The following is a 25,651-nucleotide window of genomic DNA, read 5'->3' as shown; positions in this document are numbered from 1 at the left end:
TAGACTTTTATTATACCCCCACTTAGATGTCTCTTTTCCAAACTGAAAAGACAGTATTTTTAATCTCTCCTCATATGGCAGCTGTTCCATACCCAAATAATATTTGTTGCCTTTCTCTGTCTCTTTTCCAATTCAAGTATATATCTATTTTAAATGGGGGCAACTAGATCTGCATTCAGTATTCACATTGGGGGATATCATGGATTTATGGACAGACTATAGAATATTTTTGTCTTACTATCAACCGTCTTCCTAATGGTTCCCAACATTGTCTTTTTTACTGTGTCGGCATACTGAGTGGATAAAAGTGATCCATCTTCTGTCACCCACGGGCTATGTTTTCAGAAACTATCCACAATGACTCCAAGATCTCTCTCGATTGGTGACAGCTAATTTAGACCCCATCATTTTATATTCATACTTGGGACTATGTTTTCTAATAAGCATGACTTTTCATTTATCAACACTGAGTTTCATCTGCCATTTTGCTGCCCAGTCACCCAGTTTTGCAAGTTCCTTTTGTACTTCTTTGTACAGCCGGTCCCCGAGTTGCGAACGGTCGACTTATGACTGTTTGCAGTTACGACCAAAACTGTTGTAAATGGCGGACCCCGAGTTACGAACAGCGCAGTCGCGTGTAACTCTATGGGGTCTGACTTACGAACAAACCGAGTTCCGACCAATTGCTTGGTCCGTAACCGGTTCGTAAGTCAGAGAGAGGCTGTAGTCTGCTTTGGCCTTAAGTATCTTGAATAATTTTGCATTGTCTACAAATTTTCCCATCTCAGCATTCACCCCTTGTTCCAGATCATATGGGAATATGCTGAAAAGCACTGATCCCAGCACAGACCCCTGGGGGACACCATTATTTACCTCTCCTAGCTTTTCAGATCACCACGTGTGTCTCCAAAATCACTGTGATCTGTACACAGAGGATGCCATAATGTGTTCAGATCTTCAGGCCTCTTAGACTGATACTGTTCATTCACATCACATTCATGCTAAAGGTGAGATCTCGCAAACACTATCTGGGTTAGCGCTTGCTACCATGGCTCTAATGGATGTCAACCGTCAACACTACACCTAGCATTATTATTACTATTTGTGTTTCTTAGCACCAAGGAGCCCTCGTCATGGACCACAACCCTATGGTGTTAGATGCTGTAAACACAGAACCGAATTACCCAGTTCTTGCCTGCAAGGGCTTGCAATCTACCGTAACCTCAGGGACAACAGAGGAATACAGAGTTAGAGATTGGAGGGGGGAGAGCACAAGACACAATGTGTCAGCAAGTAATAATAAAGGCTGCAAGTCTATCATGGAGGTCACAGAAGTCATGCAGACGGAGACTTTCTGGGACTTCTGCAGTTGCAGTTCCTAGGGCTGCTTAAGTATCTGGCCTTGAGGCCAGCTGTTGGGGTAGCTCTTGGAGCAGTCCAAGGGTGGCAGTGGTCCTGGAGAAGCAGTGATCGCAGTGGCCTCAAATCAGCAGGTGGCTGGGCACAAGCTGTAGTTGGTTCCCAGGCTTCCCGGAGCAGCCATGTCCTGGAGCCCCTCAGAGTCTCAGGAACGGCTAAGTTTTAAATCAGGAGTATTTCTAGATAAGTCATAGTCATGGGCCATGAATTTCATTTGTTGCCCTGTCTATGACTTCTGCTAAAAATACCTGAATCTTAGCTTTAGTAATAAGTAAGTGTTTGCATTTCTGCACATTCAACAAATAAACAAAGATCAGGAAAAAACAGGAAGGAAGAAATGTTACGATGAAGTGATTTTTTTTAAAGAAAAGATTTAACAATGATGAAAACAAATACAACTGCTTGGCTTTGAATATTGTCCTCAATATGTTTGTTGTAGTAGAAAATGTTTGTTAGGATTGTCAGTAATAAGGGAAACAACCACTGTAGCAGAACTAGCGTGTGTTTACTTTGTAACACAACTATCGTCAGAGACGTTCCAATCTAATTAACTAATTTGTTACATATGCCAGCTAGAATGCGTCTTTCACCTTAATGCTCTAGGTCATTAATCTCAATCTTGAGAACCTAAACCTAAGATAAATGGAGAGGTGATAATGAACATCCTTCAGAAATCACTGCTGGTACAATATCACAATATGTGAACAAAGTACTGTCTTGAATAAACACACAGGGGTATAAATTTGTACAATTAACATAAACTGTGCATGGATTCCGAGACTTTCTGGTAGAATAGCATATTCTAATTCTGTTCTATATAGGTCTGCATTCCATGCTCAACTCTGTAGCATCTGTGTGTCTTCCAGTGGCACATTAGGTGGGTAACATTTGTCAAATGTTGTTTGTTCTCCCTTCATATCCCTAGATGAAGAGGAAGAAGTGTGCACAGTGGAGAGTTTTGTTTTGGAATGTAGCGATTTTTTGGGAAGGGCATTATGGGGGAGTTAATATAAATGTTGCTATAGTTGTTAGAGCATGCAGGCCAAATACACCTTGTACTTGGAGGAGGTCTGTGATGGTCCATAGTTACTGGGGGAGTTCACTTCATAGTCCCAGGCCGGGCCCTGAAAAAGTTCTTGTTCCTCACACAGACAACAAGCTTTACCTTGGTTGTAGAGAGTTCTACTGCGACAGAGGAATGAAGCTGCCAGGTAGCCATAAAGGAATCCTAAATTATGCTGAAAGTCACCTGAGAAATGCCAGGTGCTCTCAACTCCCACTGATGTCAAAGAGAATTGGGAGCATTCCCTCTAGAATGGACCAGGAGGAATATTGGAACAAAGAATCCAAGACTCTTGGACTGAATATAAACTGTACATTTGTGTCACTGCTATCATAGCCTCATATTAGCTTTCTGCACTTTTTTTTAAATTAATTAACTTGTTTGTGGAAAATGTCGTGAATGCTCCTCAAATAGGAACCACATGAGTATTTGTGCTGCAAGTGTTCATATGGCTGTCCTGAAAGGTCGTTATGGGTATAAGAATAATTTAATCAGGGAGCAGAAGCTGTGCCGTGTGAGCTAAGTGACCAATCACATAGCATGAATAGTGAGTTAAGACTAGCAAATCAAAGTGACAGATGTGGAGAACAGTTTATGATTATCCTTGGGCTGAAATAGGGTCACACAAACCACCGGTGAATAACTCTGAATAATAAACACATCTGTAACCCTCAAAGTATGTGGGTAGCTCACAAATACACAAAGCTCACAACTAACAGATAACAGCAAAAGTCTGAAAAGTCTCCTGCACTTTGCAGTGACTTAAGTATGGCCCATACTCAATAGTGTTATTGTGTACATGCTTTAAGTCATGCTTGGAAGACAACTGTTAAACATTTTCATCTAAAAACCTAAATTCAAGTAGAGACAAGGGACTGTACAGAGCTAATGGGTTATAATGAAGGACCCGATCCTGAGACACTGCAGCGAATTGAAAGACTCCAACTGATCTGAATGGGCTTTGAATCAGTTCCTAACATTCCACCACTGGAGGCTGAACTGGACTGCATCAGATGGACAAAAATCCCTTTTAGCTGTTAGTGTCACAAACCTGCAGGAAAGGATGGCAAATTTTGGCAGTCCTGGCTCAGAAGTGGCCCAGGGGCAGAAGTATTTTGTTGCAGGCCAGGACAAAAATGTGTTGGCAGGAACATGCTGTGATAAAGAATTGCACCACAGTGCCTGCCTGCACAGTGCTGGTTTAAAATCAGCCCTGTCAGAAAACTTACCAGAAAGAATCATAAATAAAATTCACTTCTTTGTTTAATGGGATAAAGACATTCAGATGTATATTTGTAAATCTTGTTCTTCTGTGTAAATATAATTTTGATCAGGCAGCAAAGATGCTATTTATATTTCTTAAAAATATACGGTGAAATTAAATTGCACTGCCAATTGACATTACCGCTTGATCATAGGAAATCTCTGTTCAATAGCTATTAATTCACTCTATAAAGCACACAAGCTTAAGAAATGACATTTGGGCCCAACCTTTAAATATGTGCAAGTTCATGTCTCTGTGCAGCTTCTGCCTCCTGAAAATAACACAGAAATGTTTACACTGCCTGATTCTATTATTTGAATGAAGAGAATTAATATTGCATAATCACTGAACAAGAGAGGGCAAGCTATCTTTCATATAAAACCTTCCATTTATCCATCATGTGGTAGGCCCAAATCTCCACTGATACTGGTCCAAAAAGATACCAAAGAGACCAGTACAAATTTTAACTTAGAAGGCCCTTGAATTATATTATTCAATCTAAATAACTGCATTTCCTACACTGCATAATCCATTTTCTCATCCACTTGTCACAGGCAAATTGCAAACACACATGCTGACATAGCAGCGCCCCTCCCCCAAGGCTACTGAACACCGAGACAGACACTACGGAATCAGTGACTTCTATTCTGACACGCACTATAACCAAATGCAGAGCAGCTTATTGAAATGGCACTTACCGTTTATAGGGGAAAACCATTCCTTAGCTTGTCAATCCCAAGCTGCAAGGAGCCTGTCTGAGCGGCTACAGCATTCGTGGAAGAGGAAACCCCTCCTCCATGGATGCCCTATTTATTCATTGCTTTAGCATCTCCCCTAAGGGGGAGAAAAAAAAAACCTTTTTCATCCTCCTCCTCCTCTGCAAAGCCCCTAGCTAGGGAGTCACGGCGTGCGTGCGCGCTCACACACATACGCACGCTGAACAACAGTGGTTTCCTTCTGCTAACCTGCATTTTTACCTGGCAAATTGCTCCCTCCTTTTCAGAATGCAACCACCAGCACAAAGTAGCTTTGTTTTGACCCAACAGAACGAGCTCATGAAGAAAAATACCTAGAGTGATTGCGGGGTGGTAATAAAAATGTATGCTACTGAGACTTCAAAAGCAAAGGGTAAATTCTGCTCTCTGCTTAGTATAATCAGATACCTTTAGCCTCAGACTCTGATGACTTAAGAGGGATTTTCCTACTGAACCAATCCCCAAAATTAAAACACACACTCATAAATGCGCGCGTGCGCGCGCACACACACACACACACACACACACACACACACACACACACACACACACACACACACACACACAGAGCTTACTTGGATTACGTTTCTCTGCTGCCTTGTTGGCTATCATATCCCAGCTTTTTAAAGCTTTCACCCAATCTACCCTGTTCTGTGCTCAAGCCTCCAGAAAAAGGAGTACGGCCAATGAAGTGCAAGGAGTAACACTGGCAAGCAAGCTGGTCGCTAATCTTTACTTATGACATTGTTCATCAAAAAAAAACCTGTCACCACAAATTCCTTGTTTTGACATTATAGACAGAGAAGGGCAAGAAGGGCTGGAACGGGGGGGGGGGGGGGGGGGGGGGAGGGGGGGGAGAAAAAAGATGGTTTGAACATACATGTATCTAAAAATCAGCAAATGTGGCACTAAAACTGAAAATCACATTAGAAATACAAGGAATTACGTGGAACTTTAATGCACACAACTGTTTTCTCTGGCATTAAGAAAATCTGCCCCTCAACTGATTTCTGCCAGGGTTTATATTTGTGTTTCTTTGTTTGTTTGTTTGTTTGCAGGGAGTGAGTTCAAAATACATGAGTGCACAGTAGTTCAATCAAAACAGAAACATCAGCAACAGGAAGCAGCCTCCCTTTGTCCTCCCCTGTCCAAGATGGTGATAACTGCACACGTCACCTCAGGAGAGATGCAGAGATAGTTTCTTGACACTTTAAATGACTGTTTCTTGGGGCAGCTAGGTAAAAAGTCTTAGAACACATAAGAGGACAGGCAATTCTTGATCTAGTCCAAGAGGTGAATATAGCTGGACCACTTGGTAATAAGTGTCCATAATAGAATTAGATTTAGCATCCCTGTGGTGGGGATAACGTTACAGCATCCCAACACTGTGGCTACGTCTAGACTGGCCCCTATTACGAAATAGCCATGCTAATTTCCAACTTTGGAATAGGGAAATCCGCGGGGGATTTAAATATCCCCCGTGGGATTTAAATAAACATGTCTGCCGCTTTTTTTCCGGCTTGGGGAAAAGCCGGAAAAAAGCGTCTAGACTGGCGCGATCCTCCGGAATAAAGCCCTTTTCCGGAGGATCTCTTATTCCTACTTGAAAGTAGCATACATTTTTATTACCAAGTCTCAGTAGCATACATTTTTATTACCAAGTGGTCCAGCTATACTTGAACCAAAACCTGAGCCAATCATTCCTGTTGAGAATCACTAAGGAGGAGATACATAATAGGACAGAACACATCTTATTGCCTCATAAATCCATAGTATGCCCACATCTTGAATACTGTGTGGAGATGTGGTTGCTTCATCTAAAAAAAAGATACATCAGAATTGGAAAAGTTTCAGAAAAGGGCAACACAATGATTGGCTGCCATATGAGAAGAATATGGAGTGGCTGCCATATGAGGAGAAAGAAAATAAGACTGGGACTTTTCACTTTGGGAAAGAGTTGACTAAGGGAAAATAGGACAGAGGTCTATAAAATCATGACTCGTGTGAAGAAAATACATCAGGAAAATGTATTTACTCCTCATAAGACCTAGAAGGTCACCAAATGAAATTAATAGCCAGCAGGTTTAAAACAAAATGAAATATTTCTTCATACAATGCACAGTCAACCTGTGGAATTCCATGCCAGAGGATGCTGTCATGTCATTAACAGAATTCAAAAAAGTACTAGATAAATTCATGGAAGACAGTCCATCAATGGCTATTAGCCAGGATGGGTAGGGATGGTGTTCCCTAAGTGGGTCCGTCAGGGCTGGGAATGGGGGAGAGGGGAAAGATCACTTGATTGCCTATTCAGTTCACTCCCTCTGGGGCACCTGGCATTGGCCACTTTTAGAAGACAGGACACCAGGCTAGATAGACCTTTGGTCTGTCCCAGTATGGCTGTTCTTATATGTCCTCTTTGCAGGCCTGGCTCATAGTGGTGCTGACTCCTGGCAACCCTCTAGACCAGTGGTCTCCAATCTATTTAAGCACGAGATCACTTTTTGAATTGAAGTGCAATCCAAGATCTACCTGAAACCCAAAAACCTTGGCCTTGCCTCTTCCGTGCGCCTTGCCCCGCCTCTCTCTGAGGCCCCACCCCTGCTCACTCCATCTTCCCTCCCTCCTTCATCCTTACTCACTGTCACCAGGCTGGGGCAGAGGGTTGGGCTGCAAGTTCTGGTCTTCGGTTAAGGGATTTGGAGTGCGAGAGGGGCTCTGATCTGAGCTTAGGGCAGGCAGTCGGGTTGCAGGAGGGGGTCTAGGCGCAGGTTCTGGAAGGGTGTTTGGATGCAGGGAGGCTCAGGACTAGGGCAGGGGCTGGAGGTATGGGAAGCGGTTCATGACTTGGGTAGGGGTTCAGGATGTGTACCTCAGCTGGGCTCTGCTCATCTCAGCTGGCTCTTGGGTGGTGGTGCAGTGGGGCTAAGGCAGGCTCATCCCTACCCCAGCCCTGCACCACACCCCAAAGCAGCTAACAAACCTGCTCTATCCCTAGTTCTGTTGTGCCCCATCTCTCCTCTGTGGAGATAGGATACAAGGTGGGAGAAGGGGCACCTTGAAATCAGTGCCCTCCTCTCTTTCCCCTGCTCTGCCCAGCAAGCAGGAGGCTCTTGGGGGAACAGCTCCAAGGCAAAGGGCCGGAGTTGCGCAGCAGTGGGAAGAGGAGCAGCTGAAGTGCCGGCACTTGATAGCCACTAGGCCAAACCAGTCAGGATCACCTGTCAGAGGCTCCAAGATCTACCGTGGGTGACCACTGCTCTAGCCAGACCAACGGAGCCCACCTGTGGGGGGCGAACTCTGTGCCTTCCCTGGAGTTAGTTTGGGTCTCACACAGGATTTAACCAGGGTCATGGGGTGGCTAATGCGCAGGAGCCCCTAGCCAGGAGCCTTGGAAGTGCCACTCTGCACCTGCTGCATGGCGTTCGGCTTCAAAGCCAGGGAAGCAAAGGGTAGGCTGTGTTCCCCGAGATCACTATTGCCATTAGTAATCTGCCAGGCAGGGGAGAAAGGTCCCTGTTTTTAGCTTTCTGAAAAGTCTTGTTTCAAGCATCAGACATCTTCCTGGACCAGTCCACACTGGCATCGGTGAAGTGTCGTTGGTGAGCCACCAATGCTTTCATAACCACAGAAAAGAGGCCCATTCGGTTGATGAGCTCTGTGGCAAAGTGGTCCGGTGCCAAAATAGGGATGTGTGTTTCAGTTATTGTTGCACTGCAGTTTAGGAGCCACAGTGCTGCAAAACCACCCACTGCCTCGTACTCCAGGGTAGCAGAGGTGCAGTAAATGACTCTGCATGACAATGGCTCCTGTGGTGGATTTTCCATCTCCAAAATGACTTCACAATGACCAGTAGCAATCTAGCTTCATAAGTTTCCACAATTTGATCTTCATTCTCTTCTGCACAGTCAGTGCAGCTCTCAGTTCTGGTGGCAAGACAACTGGGGCGAGCCTGGCACACACATCCAGGAATACAGCCTCATACAATAAAAAGCGGACACTACTTGTCATCCCACGCCTGTATTATAGCACAATCCCACAATCAGGGCTCATTTCTTGGGCCCAGAATTCATGCTCCACCATCCAACCACCACCTTGAATGGATTCTTACTATGTCCCACAGCAATCTATCTTCCAAAAAAAATCACGCCCCCGCTGACTGAGTTACTTCTGCAGCTCTGCAAATTCTAGAGGATCATAGAATCATAGAATACTAGGACTGGGAGGGACCTCAAGAGGTCATCGAGTCCAGTCCCCTACCCCCATGGCAGAACCAGATACAGTCTAGACCATCCCTGATAGACATTTATCTAACCTACTCTTAAATATCTCCAGAGATGGAGATTCCACAACCTCCCTGGGCAATTTATTCCAGTGTTTGACTACCCTGACAGTTAGGAACTTTCTCCTAATGTCCAACCTAAACCTCCCTTGCTGCAGTTTAAGCCCACTGCTTCTTGTTCTATCCTCAGAGGCCAAGATGAACAAGTTTTTTCCCTCCTCCTTATGACACCCTTTTAGATATCTGAAAACTGCTATCATGTCCCCCCTCAATCTTCTCTTTTCTAAACTAAACAAACCCAATTCTTTCAGCCTTCCTTCATAGGTCATGTTCTCTAGACCTTTAATCATTCTTGTTGTTCTTCTCTGGACCCTCTCCAACTTCTCCACATCCTTCCCGAAATGCAGTGCCCAGAACTGGACACAGTACTCCAACTGAGACATAACCAGCGCAGAGTAGAGAGGAAGAATTACTTCTCGTGTCTTTCTCAAAACACACCTGTTAATGCATCCCAGAATCATGTTTGCTTTTTTTGCAACAGCATCACACTGCTGACTCATATTCAGCTTGTGGTCCACTATAACCCCTAGATCCCTTTCTGCCGTACTCCTTCCTAGACAGTCACTTTCCATTCTGGATGTGTGAAAATACATCATAGAATCTAAGGGCTGGAAGAGACCTTAGATCATCAAGTCCAGCCCCCCACCCAAAGCAGCACCAATCCCAACTAAATCAACCCAGCCAGGGTTTTTTGACAAGCCGAGAATTAAAAACCTCTAGGGATGGAGATTTCACCCCCTCCCTAGGTAACCCATTCCAGTGCTTCACCAGCCTCCTAGTGAAATAGTTTTTCCTGATATCCAACCTAGCCCTCCCCCACTGTAACTTGAGACCATTGCTCCTTGTTCTGCCATCCATCACTACTGAGAACAGCCTCTCTCCATTCTCTTTGGAACCTCCCTTCAGGAAGTTGAAGGCTGCTCTCAAATCCCCCTCACTCTTATCCTCTGCAGACTAAATAAGCCCAAAACCCTCAGCCCATTTATGCATCCTGTGCTTGCAATACTTATGACGGTAGCGCAGAGCTGTGCAGTCTCCCTGCTTCTCTCACTGGAGATAGTGGATAATAAAGAGGGCTCCACGTGGGTTCATGAGATTTTGAAAAATGTGGAAAAATTATAGGATAGAGATAACATTATGGAACAGAGATAGTTGCATGTTGGGAAGTTGACCCCTTGCTCCCACCCCTCTACAACTTGTTTTGGCCCCACCATGCATTGCCAAAACCTCCTAAGGGACTGGATGGTGGTATGTTGCACAACGGAATATCAACCCATGGTGCACCGCAAACACCCTTAGTGAGAATGTACAGTGCAATATATTAAGTGCAGTGGCTTAATGACGATGTAACTTGTGTCGACCAAAGTTTGTAGTGTAGACATGGCCAGAGCCTAAGGACTTCTTTGCCCAGCGAGTGAGTGTAGTGTGATCCAGTGTGAAACTACAGCATAACGTGTTTCTGCGAGGTAACTTGCCACGTGGATACTGCTCCCACACACTCTGGGACTTTAACTGCACTGTAGATTACCACACTGGCTTTCTGTGCACCAACTTGCCATGTAGACGAACCCTGAGCTTTCCCTGTAACAACACAAGTTGGACCTACTGAACGTAGACTACTTTGCAGGTTGCAAGGCTACATGTGTTATGCGGACCATTTATTCTGCTTTAATCAGGTGACCTCAATATTCTTATGAAATCCTGTTTTACTACAGCCATGCAGTTTTAGGCCAGGGCTGGGCAAGATGCGGCCAGGTGGCTGACCCTGGCCAGCCTAACACTTTGATCCGCCCTGTGTACTGCATCTGGCTGCTTTCTGTTTACATCCTGCTGCCCATGCCACTGAATTTCAAGGTAGTGGCTCAGGCAGCAGGATCCTGTTTAAATGGCTCCGGGTTGCGGCACTATCCCAACAAGGGCTGTAGCTGCGAGTCTTTTAAATAGCTGTAGCAACCCATGGCGGCTGCCAGGCAACACGGTAGTAGAAGAGCCGTGAGCCCTTTGCTGTGTTTTTCATTCAAAGCCTCTGGCCTAGACAACTCTGGGAGAAGCTAGTCCCCAGCTCCGCCCCTTCTGCCCCAAGCTCCGCCCCTTCTGGGGTGGAGCTGGCCCTTGACCACGTACCAAAATTAATTAAGTGCCCCCCCCCATGAAATATATTGCCCACCCCTTTTAGGCTGTTATTTGAGAATTTCATCTAGGCTGTACAGGGGAGGGGAAATATCTTCAATCTCTAAGAGGTGGATCTCTAAAGCCTACCACGTTTGGAAGGGACAGCACCAAATTTAGGAAAAAAGCGCTATTCCAAAGTGTCCCTTACTCCTCGTAGAAGGAGCTTTACAGGAATGTTGGAATAGCGAGCCCAAAATAACAGGCTTGCTGTGAAGATGTGGGATAGCTATTTTGTGATAATCTGGTATCCCGAAATAGCGTTGCAGTGTAGACATAGCCTCTCACTCCTTGTAGGCGATCCTTGCAGAATATTGCTTCACTGCATACAGGGTTTGAATTCGTAGGGTATGTGTTCTTGGCAAGCTGTCCTCCATGCAGCCTAAACACACTGTTTCCTCTGTATTTTAGCCCTTGCACACGTGTGAGTGTGTGTACATATGTAAAGCATTTCATGTTAAGAGGTCAGCTGCTAATTGATAAATGGGAAGAATGCTACTGATGTTTTGGAATCTAAGGTACGTTTCCACAATTGGAAACACGGCAGAACACAGAGGGTATGTCTACACTACCCCCCTAGTTCGAACTAGGGGGGGTAACGTAGTCATACGGAGTTGCAAATGAAGCCCGTGGAACGAGGTGTACAGCTAGTTCGGATTAGGAAGCCTAATCCGAACTAGCTAGTCCGTACCGCGTGTAGCCGCGCGGCACGGAGTCCGAACTATGCAAACGAAGCCCGGGAAATTCAAATCCTGGGTTTCATTTGCAACTCCGTATGACTACATTACCCCCCCTAGTTCGAACTAGGGGGGTAGTGTAGACATACCCAGAGAGAGTAGTCAAATTAGACTTTTGTCTGTGTAGTCCCCCTGCTTTCTTCCTTTCCTGTCAGCCAATAAAGAAGAGCACAGAACCAGCTAACAGCTTCTCCAGAGCTTGCAGAAATTCATTTGCATAACTTAAAAAAGAACAGATGTCCGAATGTAATTTTTCCATGGGAATTGTGTTTTCACATGCTTCCTAGTTTGCATCAAACCATGCTTCAGCTGTTATACACCTGACAATGCCTTTGTGAACTGCACAAGCCAAGTAGATACGTACAATAAAAATGCTAAGTCCATTCTGTGTGGCTGCTGCCATATGGCAAATATGAGCTTGTCACCAAGAGCCAAGAGAATCACTCCAAGGTCTAAACTGAGAACTCACCTAATTTGCCCATCTGTCTTAGGTTGTTTATTGGTTTAAGGTGAAGTAAGCTGTTTACTGGAAATGTTCTGTATTTATTAGATTGGTTTCTGACTGTGTTTTGCTGTCATTTTAATTCTGTATAGATATATACTACATGCAAAAAACGATGTTAAAAATAAAGGTTGCAAAGTCAAACACTCAAAAGGTAGGAAATAACAGAAATAAGGTTCCCTGTGCAACCTTAATGTGCCCTCCTTGTGCATACAGTTTATGAGACAATTTTTAATTATATGATCATATATTATTTTTTCCACAGGACCCAGGCTTCCTTCAAGGGCACAGGATGGATCTTTTAACAAAGTTTTGTGGGGGTCATTTCCTAATTAAAAAAAAATAATTAAAAACAACCCAGAAATTCCACTATTTGACATCAACAGAGTTGCAACCTTTATATCACAGCACAGACCTCTGCCACTTGAGATAACTGATAGCAGTAGTAAGTCGTCATCTTTGATGTGGACCAGCACTAGTGGGGGATGAGACACATGCTTTACCAGTGGGTTTCACAGATATTTGCTGATAGAATGGTGTGACACCCAGGCTCTAGAAGGGAGTGTATTCTACTGAGCATTCCCCACAAGGGTGACCCATTCTGCCCAAATCCTATCCTTTTCCCACCTAGCACTTTTTCCCAGTCTCCTCACATAGCCAATCCCAGTACCCAGTCTTCTTATCCCAGTTCCAGGCCTTTACCCAATAAGTCCTAGTCTCACCCATCTATATGCCTCCACATCCATTTCCACCCCCTCATCTCCTTGTACTTGTGTCCCTCTCAGCTCCATATTTGATCTGCTTCTTCCCCATTCTAATCTCTATGCCCTTCCCGTATGTACCCCATTTCCATTGGCTCCCAGTCCCAGTTAACCTCCTGGAATTCCTCGTGCAGTTTCACTTCCACTCCCCGGGCTCCTTGTTCCAGTCTCTGCTCAGTCTGTCCCAGTTCCCCCAAGAGTTCAGCTGCTTGTCAGATGTCTTTCCAATCCCCTCACCTCCCTCCATAACCATTTTCAGTCTCCCCCTTCCCAGCTCCTCATTCAATTTCAGCTCCCTCCAATTTCATCCCCAATTCCTGCTTCTCTCCCACTCCAATTCCCAGTTTCCCCACCCCCCCAGTCAGCCTTTTGTTCTGGTCTCTCCCATCTAGGCTCCTGTTTCCACTGAAATTAAGGGTGCTATGCCAGGTGGCCCCAAAGAAAGACCTAGCTCTAGAGAGCTGCTGTGTCGGATTGTTATAAAGTTACATATGTGCTTTACAATTTTATTTTTAACTTGTAAAATAATATACACAAGACATTTCTCAGGGTTTTTTTAAAGTAACTGCTCAATTAAATTTTTGTTTTTCCTCTCTTGTATTGGAGTCTGCCTCTGAATTTGTCTCGAAGAAGTTAAATCATCTGGGTGGCAGTAGTTGTTCCTATGTTAATTAAGAGATTTTAAGGCTAGAAGAGCATAATAGGGATGTTACATTTAAATTAATTGGCTAATCGAATAATCAATGCAATTTGCAATGCAATAATCAATGCAATTTGCCCCCTCCTCAGCGCCCTTGGGAAGGAGAGAAAGGGCCGGGCTGGCGGGGCAGGAGGGGAGAAGAGGTCCTGGTTGGCAGAGAGGGAGGAGGGAAGAGGGAAAAGGGGCCTGGGTTGGTGCAGTTGAAGCCTGGCCGTCCCTGGTGGCTGGGGTGAGAGCCAGGGTTGCCTCCCTCCCATGATGGGAGGCAACTAGGGAACAGCCCTCTAGTATCTAATTAAAATTGAAAAATACAGTGTGAATGTGGGTTATATTTTCACAAGAGAAGTGCTACATTTCAGAAAAAATGCACACTAACCCCCATATCCTGTATCTTCTTTCCACTCCAGCTGCCACTGGATTCTAGCTATAAGTGATCTGCAGAGAATTCCCCTGACATAGGATAAGTCTCCCTGGGTATAAAGCAGGCCCTTGCATTAGCCATCCCCATGTACAGTGTGTGTTAGGCGAGGGAGGGGGAATGCAGAGTTTTGTTCCAATAATGACAATCCTGCACTAGCATAAAGTCCCACGGGACTGTATAGTCTTTAGGCAGCTCTGTCTTACATCACAGCCTAGACAGGCTCCAAACAACCCCAGAATACAGGAAACTCAAGTCATCTTTGCTGACCCCTCTGCTGTGTTCCTGAACTCAGTGGATGAACTGAGGAGCTATGGGGGAAGAGGGACATGAAGGGTCATGTGCACCCTCACACCATGCTCCGGAGAAGCAAGGGGCCAGCCAGTAGCACTTACTGCCCACAGGAGGGATCCACCCTTCCCCCCACATTCCACAGCAGGGGCAAAGGAAGTGGAGCAAAGTGGTCTCACTGATTTGCTCTCTGGGGAGGGGATGGGACCGCCCTGTGTGCTCCAGTGGGAAGTGGAGTGATGCAGCAGCCAGGGGAGCCAAGCAGCTGGAGCTGCCTGCCTCTGCTTACCCTCTGCTGTTGGTAAGTGCAGGTGGGGAAGAGGAGGGGTGGACCCCTGCTGCTGGCACCTCTAGTCCACCACTTGGTTGGGCGGGGTTGTCCTGGCTCCTCCCTGGGCTGAGGTGTGTGAGTCACATGGCTGGTGGCTCCCCCTCCCTCCCGGGTTGCCTGTGATCAGTCACTTCTGTGAGGAACCCAGAATTGAGACTAGGGTATTAACAATTGGTCCAAGCACACTTACGATAGGAACATACAAGGTCAAACCTGTGGTCTACTTAGTTCAATATCCATTCCCCAACACAGTGGCCATTGTTCAGAGAGAAGTGCAAAAATCCCTGTGCGACGGACAGTTAGGAAGGGGAAGTTCTTTCCAGTTGCAGCCAGAGGTTGGTTTATGGCAAAGATTTCATGAGTATTTTGTTAGGTACGGTTGTTAAGAAAATAACTTTTCCTTTGCTTTTAAATTTACAATACTTTTCAGTTTTTAAACTAAAAAAATCCCAGCACCTTATGGCAAATCTATAACGGGCAGAGAAAAAGTGCAGTTATAATACTTCTATATTATAAATACAATGCAGATCCATCAACAGAAGTGAACCACAAGTTAGAAATCTCTTTCATGAAGAACTGGAATGCCTTGCTCTTCTATAGCACTTTTCATCAGCAGATCTCAAAGCGTTTTACAAAGGAGATCAGTATCGATGCTCATTTGACAGATGCCAAACTGAGGCACAGACTTGAAACCCAGTGGCAGTAATAGAACCCTTGTCTATGGAGTCTCAACACAGTATACTATTAAGAGCAGACTGAGCAGCAGACAATGCTGTTGCGTTAGTCTCAAGCGTTAAAATCCTTTGTTACGACTCAAGGTAATTACAGTTGATGGCTGAACCCACTTAACTCCAACCCACATATTAAAGGGTGAGAGTCTTTTTTAAGGACCAAAGAAAACAGGGACAGGGAGAAACTCTAGAAAAGTTTACTTCAGGCAGAAAGCTTAGGCTAATGTCAATGTTGTGTCCATATTATTGTTTCTGAGTTACCAATAAACCCAAATCTCAGGAAGGAAATGAGTCTGGACACTTTCTCAGGATGTGTGTATGGTGTAAGATATAGGATAAAGACTCAATTTAACAGATTACAGTCAGTCCCCCGCCCGCGTCTCTCTGGTCTGCTGGGGGAGGGGGCCGCAGCTAGTGCGCCCCCTCCCCAGCAGTCCAGGCTTTTCTCCGGACGCCTGTGGACCAACCCGGCAGCACCCCAGCTGCTCTGCCCCAGGAGTCCTGATTCAGCTGCTGCTGGTCAGTTTCAGCAGCGGCTGAATCAGGACGCCTGGGTCAGAGCAGCTGGGGTGCTGGTGGATTGGTCCAGTAGCGCCGAGGAGCGGTGCTACTGGAGCAACCCAGCAGCACCCCAGCTGCTCTGCCCCAGGCGTCCCCAAGTCAGCCGCTGCTGAAACTGACCAGCGCTGATTACAGGAAGCCCGAGGCAGAGTTGCTTTGCCCCGGGCTTCCTGGAATCAGCCGCTGATCAGTTTCAGCAGCAGCTGACTTGGGGACGCCTGGGGTTCTTAAGTTGAATCTGTATGTAAGTCGGAACTGGCGTCCAGATTCAGCCTGTTGAAACTGATCAGAGGCTGATTCCAGAAAGCCCGGGGCAGAGCAACTCTGCCTCGGGCTTCCTGTAGTCAGCCGCTGGTCAGTTTCAGCAGCGGCTGAATCTGGACGCCAGTTCCGACTTACATACAGATTCAACTTAAGAACAAACCTATCTTGTACGTAACCCGGGGACTGCCTGTATAATGAAATTGGATTATCTCAATTATTGGGCAAGGTGGTCACTATTTTCTTAGCTCTTTCAGTAAAATAAACCATTTAATCCAATAAGAGGAGGTCACAGATGGGACTATCCAGATTTTGTTGATTTGTCATGGCAAAGCTTTTCCCAATTTATTGGTCTGCGGTAAATGCAGCATTTCAAAAATAATGCACAGGCTTTACATAATGGGCAGCCTAAAATACTGGGATTAAATTCCTATTTATTAGATGTTACAAAAATGTTAAGAGCAGAAGGGATTGTGCATCTAGTCTGACTGCTTGCATAAATCAAGCCATAAAATTTCACCCAGTGAAGCCCATGTATTCCAGTAATTTACACATGGACTAGAGCCTCTCTCTTGGAAAGGCATCCAGTCTTAATTTAGATTCCCAGTGAAAGGGAATCTACCACACTGCTTTGCAGCCAATAGGGTATTATTTTAAAATGAAGTTCAGGACAATGTAAAATCAGTGAAGTAAAATCCCTTTGATTCTACCTTAATCCCTCAGGTTTAAAAAGAAAATTTTCCCGCACTGGGTGCTGTATACATGGAGTAATGTGTGGTTTCAAAATACACCAGAAAACAATTGAATCTAAATAAGAAAATACGAATTAATTCTAATTTTTAAGCCAATTTTGAAATTCCACTTAATATAGCTTAAAATCAGGTCAGTGTGTTCCATATTTAGTTGGGAATTCCATGTAGACATATACACAAGCATTTTATTTCAAAATTTAAGGCCAATTCCTTGGTTCCTTCAAAGGCAAGTATTGAAATTTAAGTTCTTACCGTCCTCCAATGACATCAAAGAGATGCTGCCACCGATTGTTAATTTTATTGAGTTTGTCATCTATTTCTGCCACTCTGCTCTTGTTGCTAGATTTGATGAGCTGATCACCCATTTGCTTCAAATGAAGTTTATTTTCACTGAAAAGGTTTATTTCTTCCATACAGTCCTGGAAAAAAAATCACATCCGAAAATTATTTACAACCAACACTGAAAATCAATTTCTTGTTGAAATAATGTTTCTGGGATTCTGTGTTGTGTGGGTGGGCAGGCTTGAACTGGGATGAACAAGATTGCTATAGAAACACAGGGGAGTATATCCTCAGTGTTTTTATATATTTGTTATTACTTAATCAAGTCCAATACCACAGAAGGAAATCAATTTAGTTTCCCAGCTTGATCTATGGGTTTTGACTGGGGTTTTTTGGGTCATAGTGACCTCATATGTACTTAATTCCAAAACCAGTATTCTCCTCCATATTCTGGGATCATCCCACATTCACCTTCAAACGCCCCTTTCACAACAGTTGCACTGGTGAGATCAGAGGGAGCAACACATCACCTACAACAGATACTCCAAGAGGAGGAGTCTGTAGTCTCACACCCTACAAATATCAAGCAGAGGACCCATATGTTGCATCCTCCCCCCGGCATAAGGAGGACGAGTCCTATGTGCAATGCAATATGCTGCTGCAGTGCAATTAGGGGGACGGTCTGTTTTGCTTTTGCCTCAGACCGATCAGCAGTAGGGATACAGACAGTGTGGAATCAATGGAAATTAGGCTCTAAATACCTTTGTCAATTAAGGCCTAAATACTTAAATTTCTAGGTTTTAGCCTGTAAATGCTGTTCAACATTCCTATTTTAGTGTGGGTTTGTCTGCAACAAATTCTTACAATGCACGAAAAGCTGCTTTCCTGTTTACCTTTTGTAATTTCTCTAGCACATCTTCAATACTAACATCCGCGGGCTGTAACACTTTGCTTTCCATCTGTACCAGCCATGCACATAGCTCTTTATTCTTTTCATTGAACACACTCCACACATTGAGTCTGTCCTCTATCTCCTGCTTACGCAGAGACACCTATGGATAAGGATACATAACAGCTGTCAAGAGCTCTATCAGCAGGAGGCCAAAGATTACAAATACAATTAAAAGCATGCATGACTTAGATTTAATAATAAGATTATTGCAGCAGAATTCATCATCAAGACACGATGCTAAATGAATTAGTTCCAATTTTCAAGAGCATTTATTAATGTTCTCCAGTTTTTCCTTTAAAGATGGCAACCAGAATGCTGTAGCACAAGTGTGGAATATCAGATACTCTCCATTAAAAAAAGCTATTAAATTAGCTGGTGGCTTTATAAATGATGACATTTGTAACAATTCATGCGTCATACAGTGGAAATCTGGCAAAGCCAAAGAATCGAGAAATATAAAATATGTATTTCTACACACGTCTATAAAATAGCTATATTCTACACACACCCCACTTGCTGAGATACATCCCTGTAGTAGGTTCCCATATTTCTACAATTATGATAATCTAGTCTTTACTTTTGATCATCGCATTGGCATTCTTCTGATTTTCCTCTCCTATAACTAGCTCTTGGATCCTTCGCCTAATATGTTATACCTTGGTTGAAATTTGGGAATAGCAATAAGAGAACATAAAAAGATCGCTCCTGTCACATGAAATACATTATAGAACCTCACACTAGTCTGCTTTTGTTCTTTCAGAAACAAAAAACAGGACTATGTAGCACTAACACGGCTACATCTCTATTACATTTGTTCTTTCAGTTCTGAGAAATTTGTTTCCATATGTTCCTCACGCACAACAAAGTACGTGGGGAGGGAAATGTATTCCTACATCTGCATTGCCTCATCCTTCACATTACAGCATTACATAACCTATGCAAAAGAGAGAGAGGGGGCTACAAGTGTTACAAAAGGGGCAGAGGAATGGCCTCCAAAACTCACATTAAGAAGAAATCTACTAGAGAACTTGGGAGACCCTGAGGATTTCAATCTGAAGGCTCTTCCATATTCATGGTATGTCTGCTCACCCTTCAATCCCTGCACCAGAAGCATGGGGATCACATGATGGCATTAGCTAGCCTCTGCCACCTGAACTGTCTTCCCATGGATGAGGTAAACTAACTCCATGTCTGGGGTCAAGAAGTGGAGGACAACGCTGACTGAATCAGTATTAGTGCCTATAAGTGTTTCTGATTTCAATTCTGCCTGATTAAGAGGGACACATTTTGCATAGAATCACTGTTCCCTGCCCTCCCCCACAAAAACAAATTCTTCCTACTAGAAATTCAGGCAAAAATTCTCCTTGGGAATTTTCAGTGAAGGGGGAATGCTATGAACTAGGTGCATTTTCTTTCTGTAGTTACACTCTTTTCACCTTTCTGTAGTTTTTGCTATCAGGTGGAACATAGCTGCAGATACCATACATGTATGTTGTAATAGACAGCACCTTATTGGTATGAATTGTTAGATCTTTGATCTACATATATCTTACAATGGCAGCGATGCAAACACTAATCCTCTTGAATGCATCTGTTCATTAACTATGTGTTTATTTATCTCCCTACCCTTACTAGCATGAGCATCTGCCCCCCTCACTCTGTGATGTTCATAACAGCTGCTGGGTTGGACCTCTCCATTTAAATATCAATTGTTTTCAAACAATATGTATCTTCCACTCCCTGTATTTTTCACTTTCTTGCTCCGACTCCTCTCTAAAAACACATACAAAATAGAGTACTGTATGTCCGAACTTGAATTACAAAGGCCGAAAGTTCACAGCTGGGGCTAATCTGCACTTAGGCACACAGGCTTGATTGTCAGAGCCATTGGGCACTCACAATCCGAATGGTGGGTTCTCAGCACCCTGTAAAATCAGGCCTCTGATTGAGATGTCTAAGTGCAGCTATACAGAAGGTGCCCAATTAAGGCATCCACGTTTGAAAATACTGGAGTGCCTACATGTTTTCAAGTCTGGCATTCTCAGTTTTGAGAATCTGCAATAGTAAGGGAAAAATTGATCACCTTTCATTGGGTTAGCCATTCAGGCCATATCTCTACTGCATCGTTAAGCTGATCGAGGTCATGTCAATACACAGCCACCACAGCAATGACTGTGTTTGTTTCACCACACTCCTACTGCCAGTGGAACAGATCCTCCTCAGGAGTGCTAGCACTGACTTAAGTGGGCATGGACAGTCCAGGCAGTTGACTCCGGGAAGAGCCCTGCTGCTGGGTGGTGAACATCCAGCTGGCTCAGTGCAGCACCCTTCTGTCAACACCCGGCCGTGGGAATTGGCATGGAGCTGACAGCCTGGGCTGTCCACATGCAGTTGGTGGGCGATGTAAATAACCTGCTTTCCACACAGACACGGTGGCGCCCCAACTAAATCGGCCCAAACCAGTGTTGGGCAACATGTGGCCCATCAGGGTTCTATCTATGGCTCATAAGATATTTTCTTTACCATGCCCACATGCAGGGTTGCCAGATTCTACAGGTTTTTGTCCGTGTATGTTTTTTGCTACTGGCTTTACAAAACTGACATGCACTTAAAGCAAGGGCATGTGAAGTGGGGTGCGTACTGATTGCACACAACATTGTGAAAGCCATGCGCTGCCTCTGCATCCCATCGAAGCGCTGCTACAGTTCAATCGGCACCCTCTGCAAATTCTAGGCACATAAGCACAGTGAGCAAAACTACCCTATCCTCGGAGACTGTCTTGTTAACAACAATCTGGTGGCCCACTGACATGAAAGAGGGCCACTCATCTGGCCCATTCATTAGCCTAGGTTGCCCATTGCTAGCCTAAACACTATTCTCTGGTAGAGGGGGAATTATGAAGCTCAGAGTACTGTAGAATTTACATTAACTAGAACAAGTCTGTAGTATGGACAACTAGGCTACGTCTACACTGGCCCCTTTTCCGGAAGGGGCATGTAAATTTCACCAGTCGTCGTAGGGAAATCCGCGGGGGATTTAAATATCCCCCGCGGCATTTAAATAAAAATGTCCGCCGCTTTTTTCCGGCTTTTAAAAAAGCCGGAAAAGAGCGTCTACACTGGCCCCGATCCTCCGGAAAAAGTGCCCTTTTCCGGAGGGTCTTATTCCTACTTCAAAGAAAGGGCACTTTTTCCGGAGGATCGGGGCCAGTGTAGACGCTCTTTTCCGGCTTTTTTAAAAGCCGGAAAAAAGCGGCGGACATTTTTATTTAAATGCCGCGGGGGATATTTAAATCCCCCGCGGATTTCCCTACGACGACTGGTGAAATTTACATGCCCCTTCCGGAAAAGGGGCCAGTGTAGACGTAGCCCTAGAGAGTCAGATTGACATTGACCAAACTCTTGAACTGGCTTCAGTTTAAGGCAAAATATTCACGGTATCTCTTGGGTCTGTGCAAAGAAAAAACCATGTTATTTCACCACATCAAACTTATTATGAAGGGCCTGACTATGCAATCCTTATTTCACCAAAAATTGAGATCCCTTTGCCTGGGTAAAGTTTGGGCCCTAAATACTATTAGAACGTCATTTCGCCTTTTTTTTTTAATCTTAAAAAAAAAAAAAGCAGTATAATTTTATGGCTATAAAGGGTTCCATTTTGTTGCTGTCCTAGAACTATCTACCAAAGTATCTTCTTAAGTCAAGAATCTTAAAATGAAACATTTTGTTTCTTTAACCTTTACCTTTCTCTATTAATGTATATGTGAAATTATGCATATAACACACAAAATACCCATCATTTTATACTAATCTGTATATTCAGTGAGCCAAATTCATCCCTGATCTAACTCCATTACCTCTAGGAAATAATTTGGTTCAGTAAATTTAAATGTCGTGCTAATTAAATCTACTATAGCAGTAGGTCACAAAAGACAGTAAATGTTGAACAGTAAACTGTAGAAAGTTTTGGGAAAACAATACATTAAAGAAACGGCTAGTCCATTTTTAATATATGTTTTGGTCCTCTTTACTAAACATATCTAAAGGCTAATTTCAATCTCAATTTCACTTATTAGCTTTCTTGGAGCTGTATTTTACATCAGTTTATGAACATGCCATCACTTGCAAATTCAAAAGACAAAGTAGGTGGCAGAAACAACAAAACAATCTCTCCCCGCTCCCCCCCGCTTTTTCCCCTCCTTCATTTTCAGGCCATTCCTCTGTTCAACCTTAGCACTCTAGTTTGTGCGTTAGAACAAAGCCAATTAATTCTCCCAACAGTTGCATTTCTTTCAGACACTCCAGTTGCTAACAGTTTGCAAAAGTGGAGTACTTTGTGTTACAGAAACAAAGAGAGCAGAGCCCAGACTAACTTTTTACTTCTCTATTGTTCAGCCATGCTAAAAAGAAACTGCATCTGCAAATAATGCCACAAAAGAGACTCTACCATTAAAGTTATCCCACATGTTAACTAAAGCATGTTCCTTTCTGCTCTGTTTAGGCCCTGCAAGACCTAAATGAGTCCACATAAAACCAAGGATATGAACAGTATACTCCACAGCTAATTGACTTACTCGTAAGCAGAGTTCTTCCCATTGTCTGTGCAAATGCTCTACTTGCTCCTTCAGCAGCATCACATCTTCTGCAAGGATATAATGAGCCAAGTCTGCCTTCATATTATCAAGTTCTTTCACGTTTTGATTCCAGCCTGCAAGTGACTTCTCCAGTTCCTGCATTTAAACACAAGGAAAACAATCCTTTAGACTAAGCTCCTGTGTTTTTTCAAAACCTGTTGGTTAATCCTCTGATTGGCCTGTGGGGGAGGGGAAAACAGAAAAAGAGGAGGGGAAAGGCACACATAGGCAGCCAAAAGGGTAATGCTGTGAAAGCCTACATTAGGAGCCTGTGTTTAGGTCAGCCTCCCTTTCCTTTTCCTTACATCTCTGCGCCCTGTTTGGAGGAGGGTGGAAAGAAAAATGGTTAGTTGAAAAGATTAATGTCTCTTTAGCGTTATTAAAGGATTCCTTCCAGTGCTAGTCTTTCTGGGCCTGATTGACAGTCCATTAAAGTCAATGGCACAGCTCCTGTTGACTTATTTAGTGCAGAAACAAGCTTCCTATTACTCTATAAAATACTAAAATGTTCTCTACTAGATATGAATAGCCAATATCTTCTGATGCACTGCTTGGTAGGGTGGCCAACTATCTAACTGCACAAACCAAAACCCCTTGTTCCACCCTCCCACCCCCAAACCCTGCCTCTTCTGTGAGGCCCCACCCCACTCACTTCATTTCCCCCTCCCTCACTCATTTTCACGGGGCTGAGGCAGAGGCTTAGGGTGCAGGAGGGGATGAGGGATCTGGCAGAGGGTGTGGGCTCTGGGGTAGGTGCAGAAATGAGGAGCTCAGAGTGTAAGAGAGTCTCATCGCTGGAGCCAAGAGGTTCAGAGTGTGGGAGGGGGTGCTGACTACAGCAGCAGGCGTGGGTTCTGGATGAAGGGTTTAGTGTGCAGGAGGGGGGGCTCTAGGAGGGAGTTGGAGTGTGGGAAGGGGTTTGGAGTGAAGGCTTCAGCCAGGTGGTGCTTACTGCAGGTGGCTTCCAGTCAGTGGTGCAGGGGGGCTAAGGCAGGCTTCCTGCCTGCCCTGTTTCTGAGCAGATCCTGGAAGCAGCAACGTGTCTGGCTCTTAGGGCACGTCTACACTGTAACACTCTTTCGAAATAACTAGCACTATTCCAGAATAACTTAGGCCACATCTACACAGCAGACAGTTATATTGAAATAATGTCAAAATACTGTCAAGCTGGAGGACTTCTTACTCTGACTCCTGTAACCCTCATTGTACAAGGAATGAGGCAAGTCAGAGGAAGAGTGCTCTGTTTTGAAATAAGGGCTGTGTAGATGCGCCTTATTTCAAAATAAGCTACTCTGAAATAAGATACACAATAGATATAGAGTTAAGCCCTACAGTGTAGACGCACCCTTAGGCACAGGGAGCAGGGAGTTCTGCATGCTGACCATGCCCACAAGTGCTGCCCCCACAGCTCCCATTGGTACCCATCCTGTGGGAGCTACAGGGCTGTCTCTTAGGGCAAGGTCAGTGTGGAGAGCCTCCCTGGCCAACTGCCCCTGTGTTTAGGAGCTGGAAATGCTGGCTGCTTCTGGGAGGCCTGCCTTAGCCCAGCTGTGCCACCAATTGGACTTTTAACAGTTCAATCAGTGATGCTGATTGGAGCCTCCCAGGACCCTTTTGGATTGGGCATTCTGGGTTGAAAATTGGATGCCTGGCAACCCATGTGTTTTGAAGTGTTAATAGGTACCCAGTCATATGCTTGTAAACAGGGTCCAATTGAAAGATGTACTATAATCTTTTATCTTTTGCTTGCTTTGATGTTTGCCAGAATGTTTTTTCTTTGCTACATCTACTTTGTATTCCAGGTTGTTTGTTTGTTTTTAACACTCGGGAATTAAAATCAGTTTCCATCCACTGAGGCACGCTTTTATAGTTCCAGCCACTTCGTCTGATAGTAACTCCTCCTTAAACGTTTGAAAGTTCTAAGCAATTCAATTTTTTTTTAAAAACCCAGACCCATTTCTTTATAGCTACAAGGAGATAATCTTTCCTGATGGCTTTTAATAAGTGTTTTGCATTAAAGTTCTCACTGAACTGCACATAACACCTGCAGTGGAGAAAAATCAGTGTTCTACACAGGACAGAAAAAAATTGACAGGGTACTGACTCACCATTCAGCTGGCAAAGGAAACACTGAAAAAAGAATCCATTAAAATAAAGAGCTGATTGTTTAACTGAAAACAATTCCTCCCGTTCACAACAAATTCTTCCTTAAGAATATTATGGTGGGCTGGAGTGCTCCCCACCTTCACAGGTAGGGGCTGCTCTGGCCATCCAAAGCAGTCACTGTCTGCAGCAGGCCCTGTGGGGTTGGAGCAGCCCCTTGCCTATGGCAGATGGGGAGCTGCTCCAGCCCCCGCTGGCTAACCGGAACCAGTAAGCATCACCTGTTAAGGGTGATACTTTCCAGTTAATCTTTCACATCCCTAAACATTATCCCTATTTTTTTTTTTTTTAACAGATGGAGAAACCGAGGCATAGGGCCGGAAATGATTTGCCCAAGGTCACCTAACATGCCTGGGGCAGGTACAAGAATAGAACCCAAGTCTCTTGTGAGAGTCCCAACCCAGCGCTCTAGGCACAAAAAGAAATCTCAAATGAAGAAACTGGGGTCTTATAATCTAACATCATTTAACAAATGATTAGGGGTTTGAAATGGATGCCATATGAAGAGAGATTAAAAAAAACTGGGACTTAGCTTAGAACAGAGGAGACTAAAGGGGGGTATGA

The 25,651-nt window shown here is 44.3% G+C and overlaps 1 protein-coding gene across 7 annotated transcripts in view; it reads right to left on the bottom strand.

The window, feature by feature from the left end:
* The window catches only part of SYNE2 (spectrin repeat containing nuclear envelope protein 2), a 304,665-nt gene that overhangs the window by 37,714 nt on the left and 241,300 nt on the right, over positions 1 to 25,651 (bottom strand). For all 7 annotated transcript variants that reach the window (XM_075926397.2, XM_075926393.2, XM_075926394.2 and 4 more), the window contains 3 exons: positions 22,865 to 23,020; positions 18,233 to 18,391; positions 17,310 to 17,476 (listed from right to left, as the gene is read on the bottom strand). In XM_075926397.2, coding sequence (XP_075782512.2) covers positions 17,310 to 17,476; positions 18,233 to 18,391; positions 22,865 to 23,020 — 482 coding nt within the window. The remainder of the gene's footprint in view (positions 1 to 17,309; positions 17,477 to 18,232; positions 18,392 to 22,864; positions 23,021 to 25,651) is intronic.

Source organism: Pelodiscus sinensis, chromosome 5, assembly GCF_052426305.1.
Source record: "Pelodiscus sinensis isolate ZL-2025 chromosome 5, ASM5242630v1, whole genome shotgun sequence".
In the NCBI taxonomy this organism is placed as follows: domain Eukaryota; kingdom Metazoa; phylum Chordata; order Testudines; family Trionychidae; genus Pelodiscus; species Pelodiscus sinensis.
The sequence above is the reverse complement of the archived record's forward strand: the minus strand, read 5'-3'. Positions and strand labels throughout refer to the sequence as shown.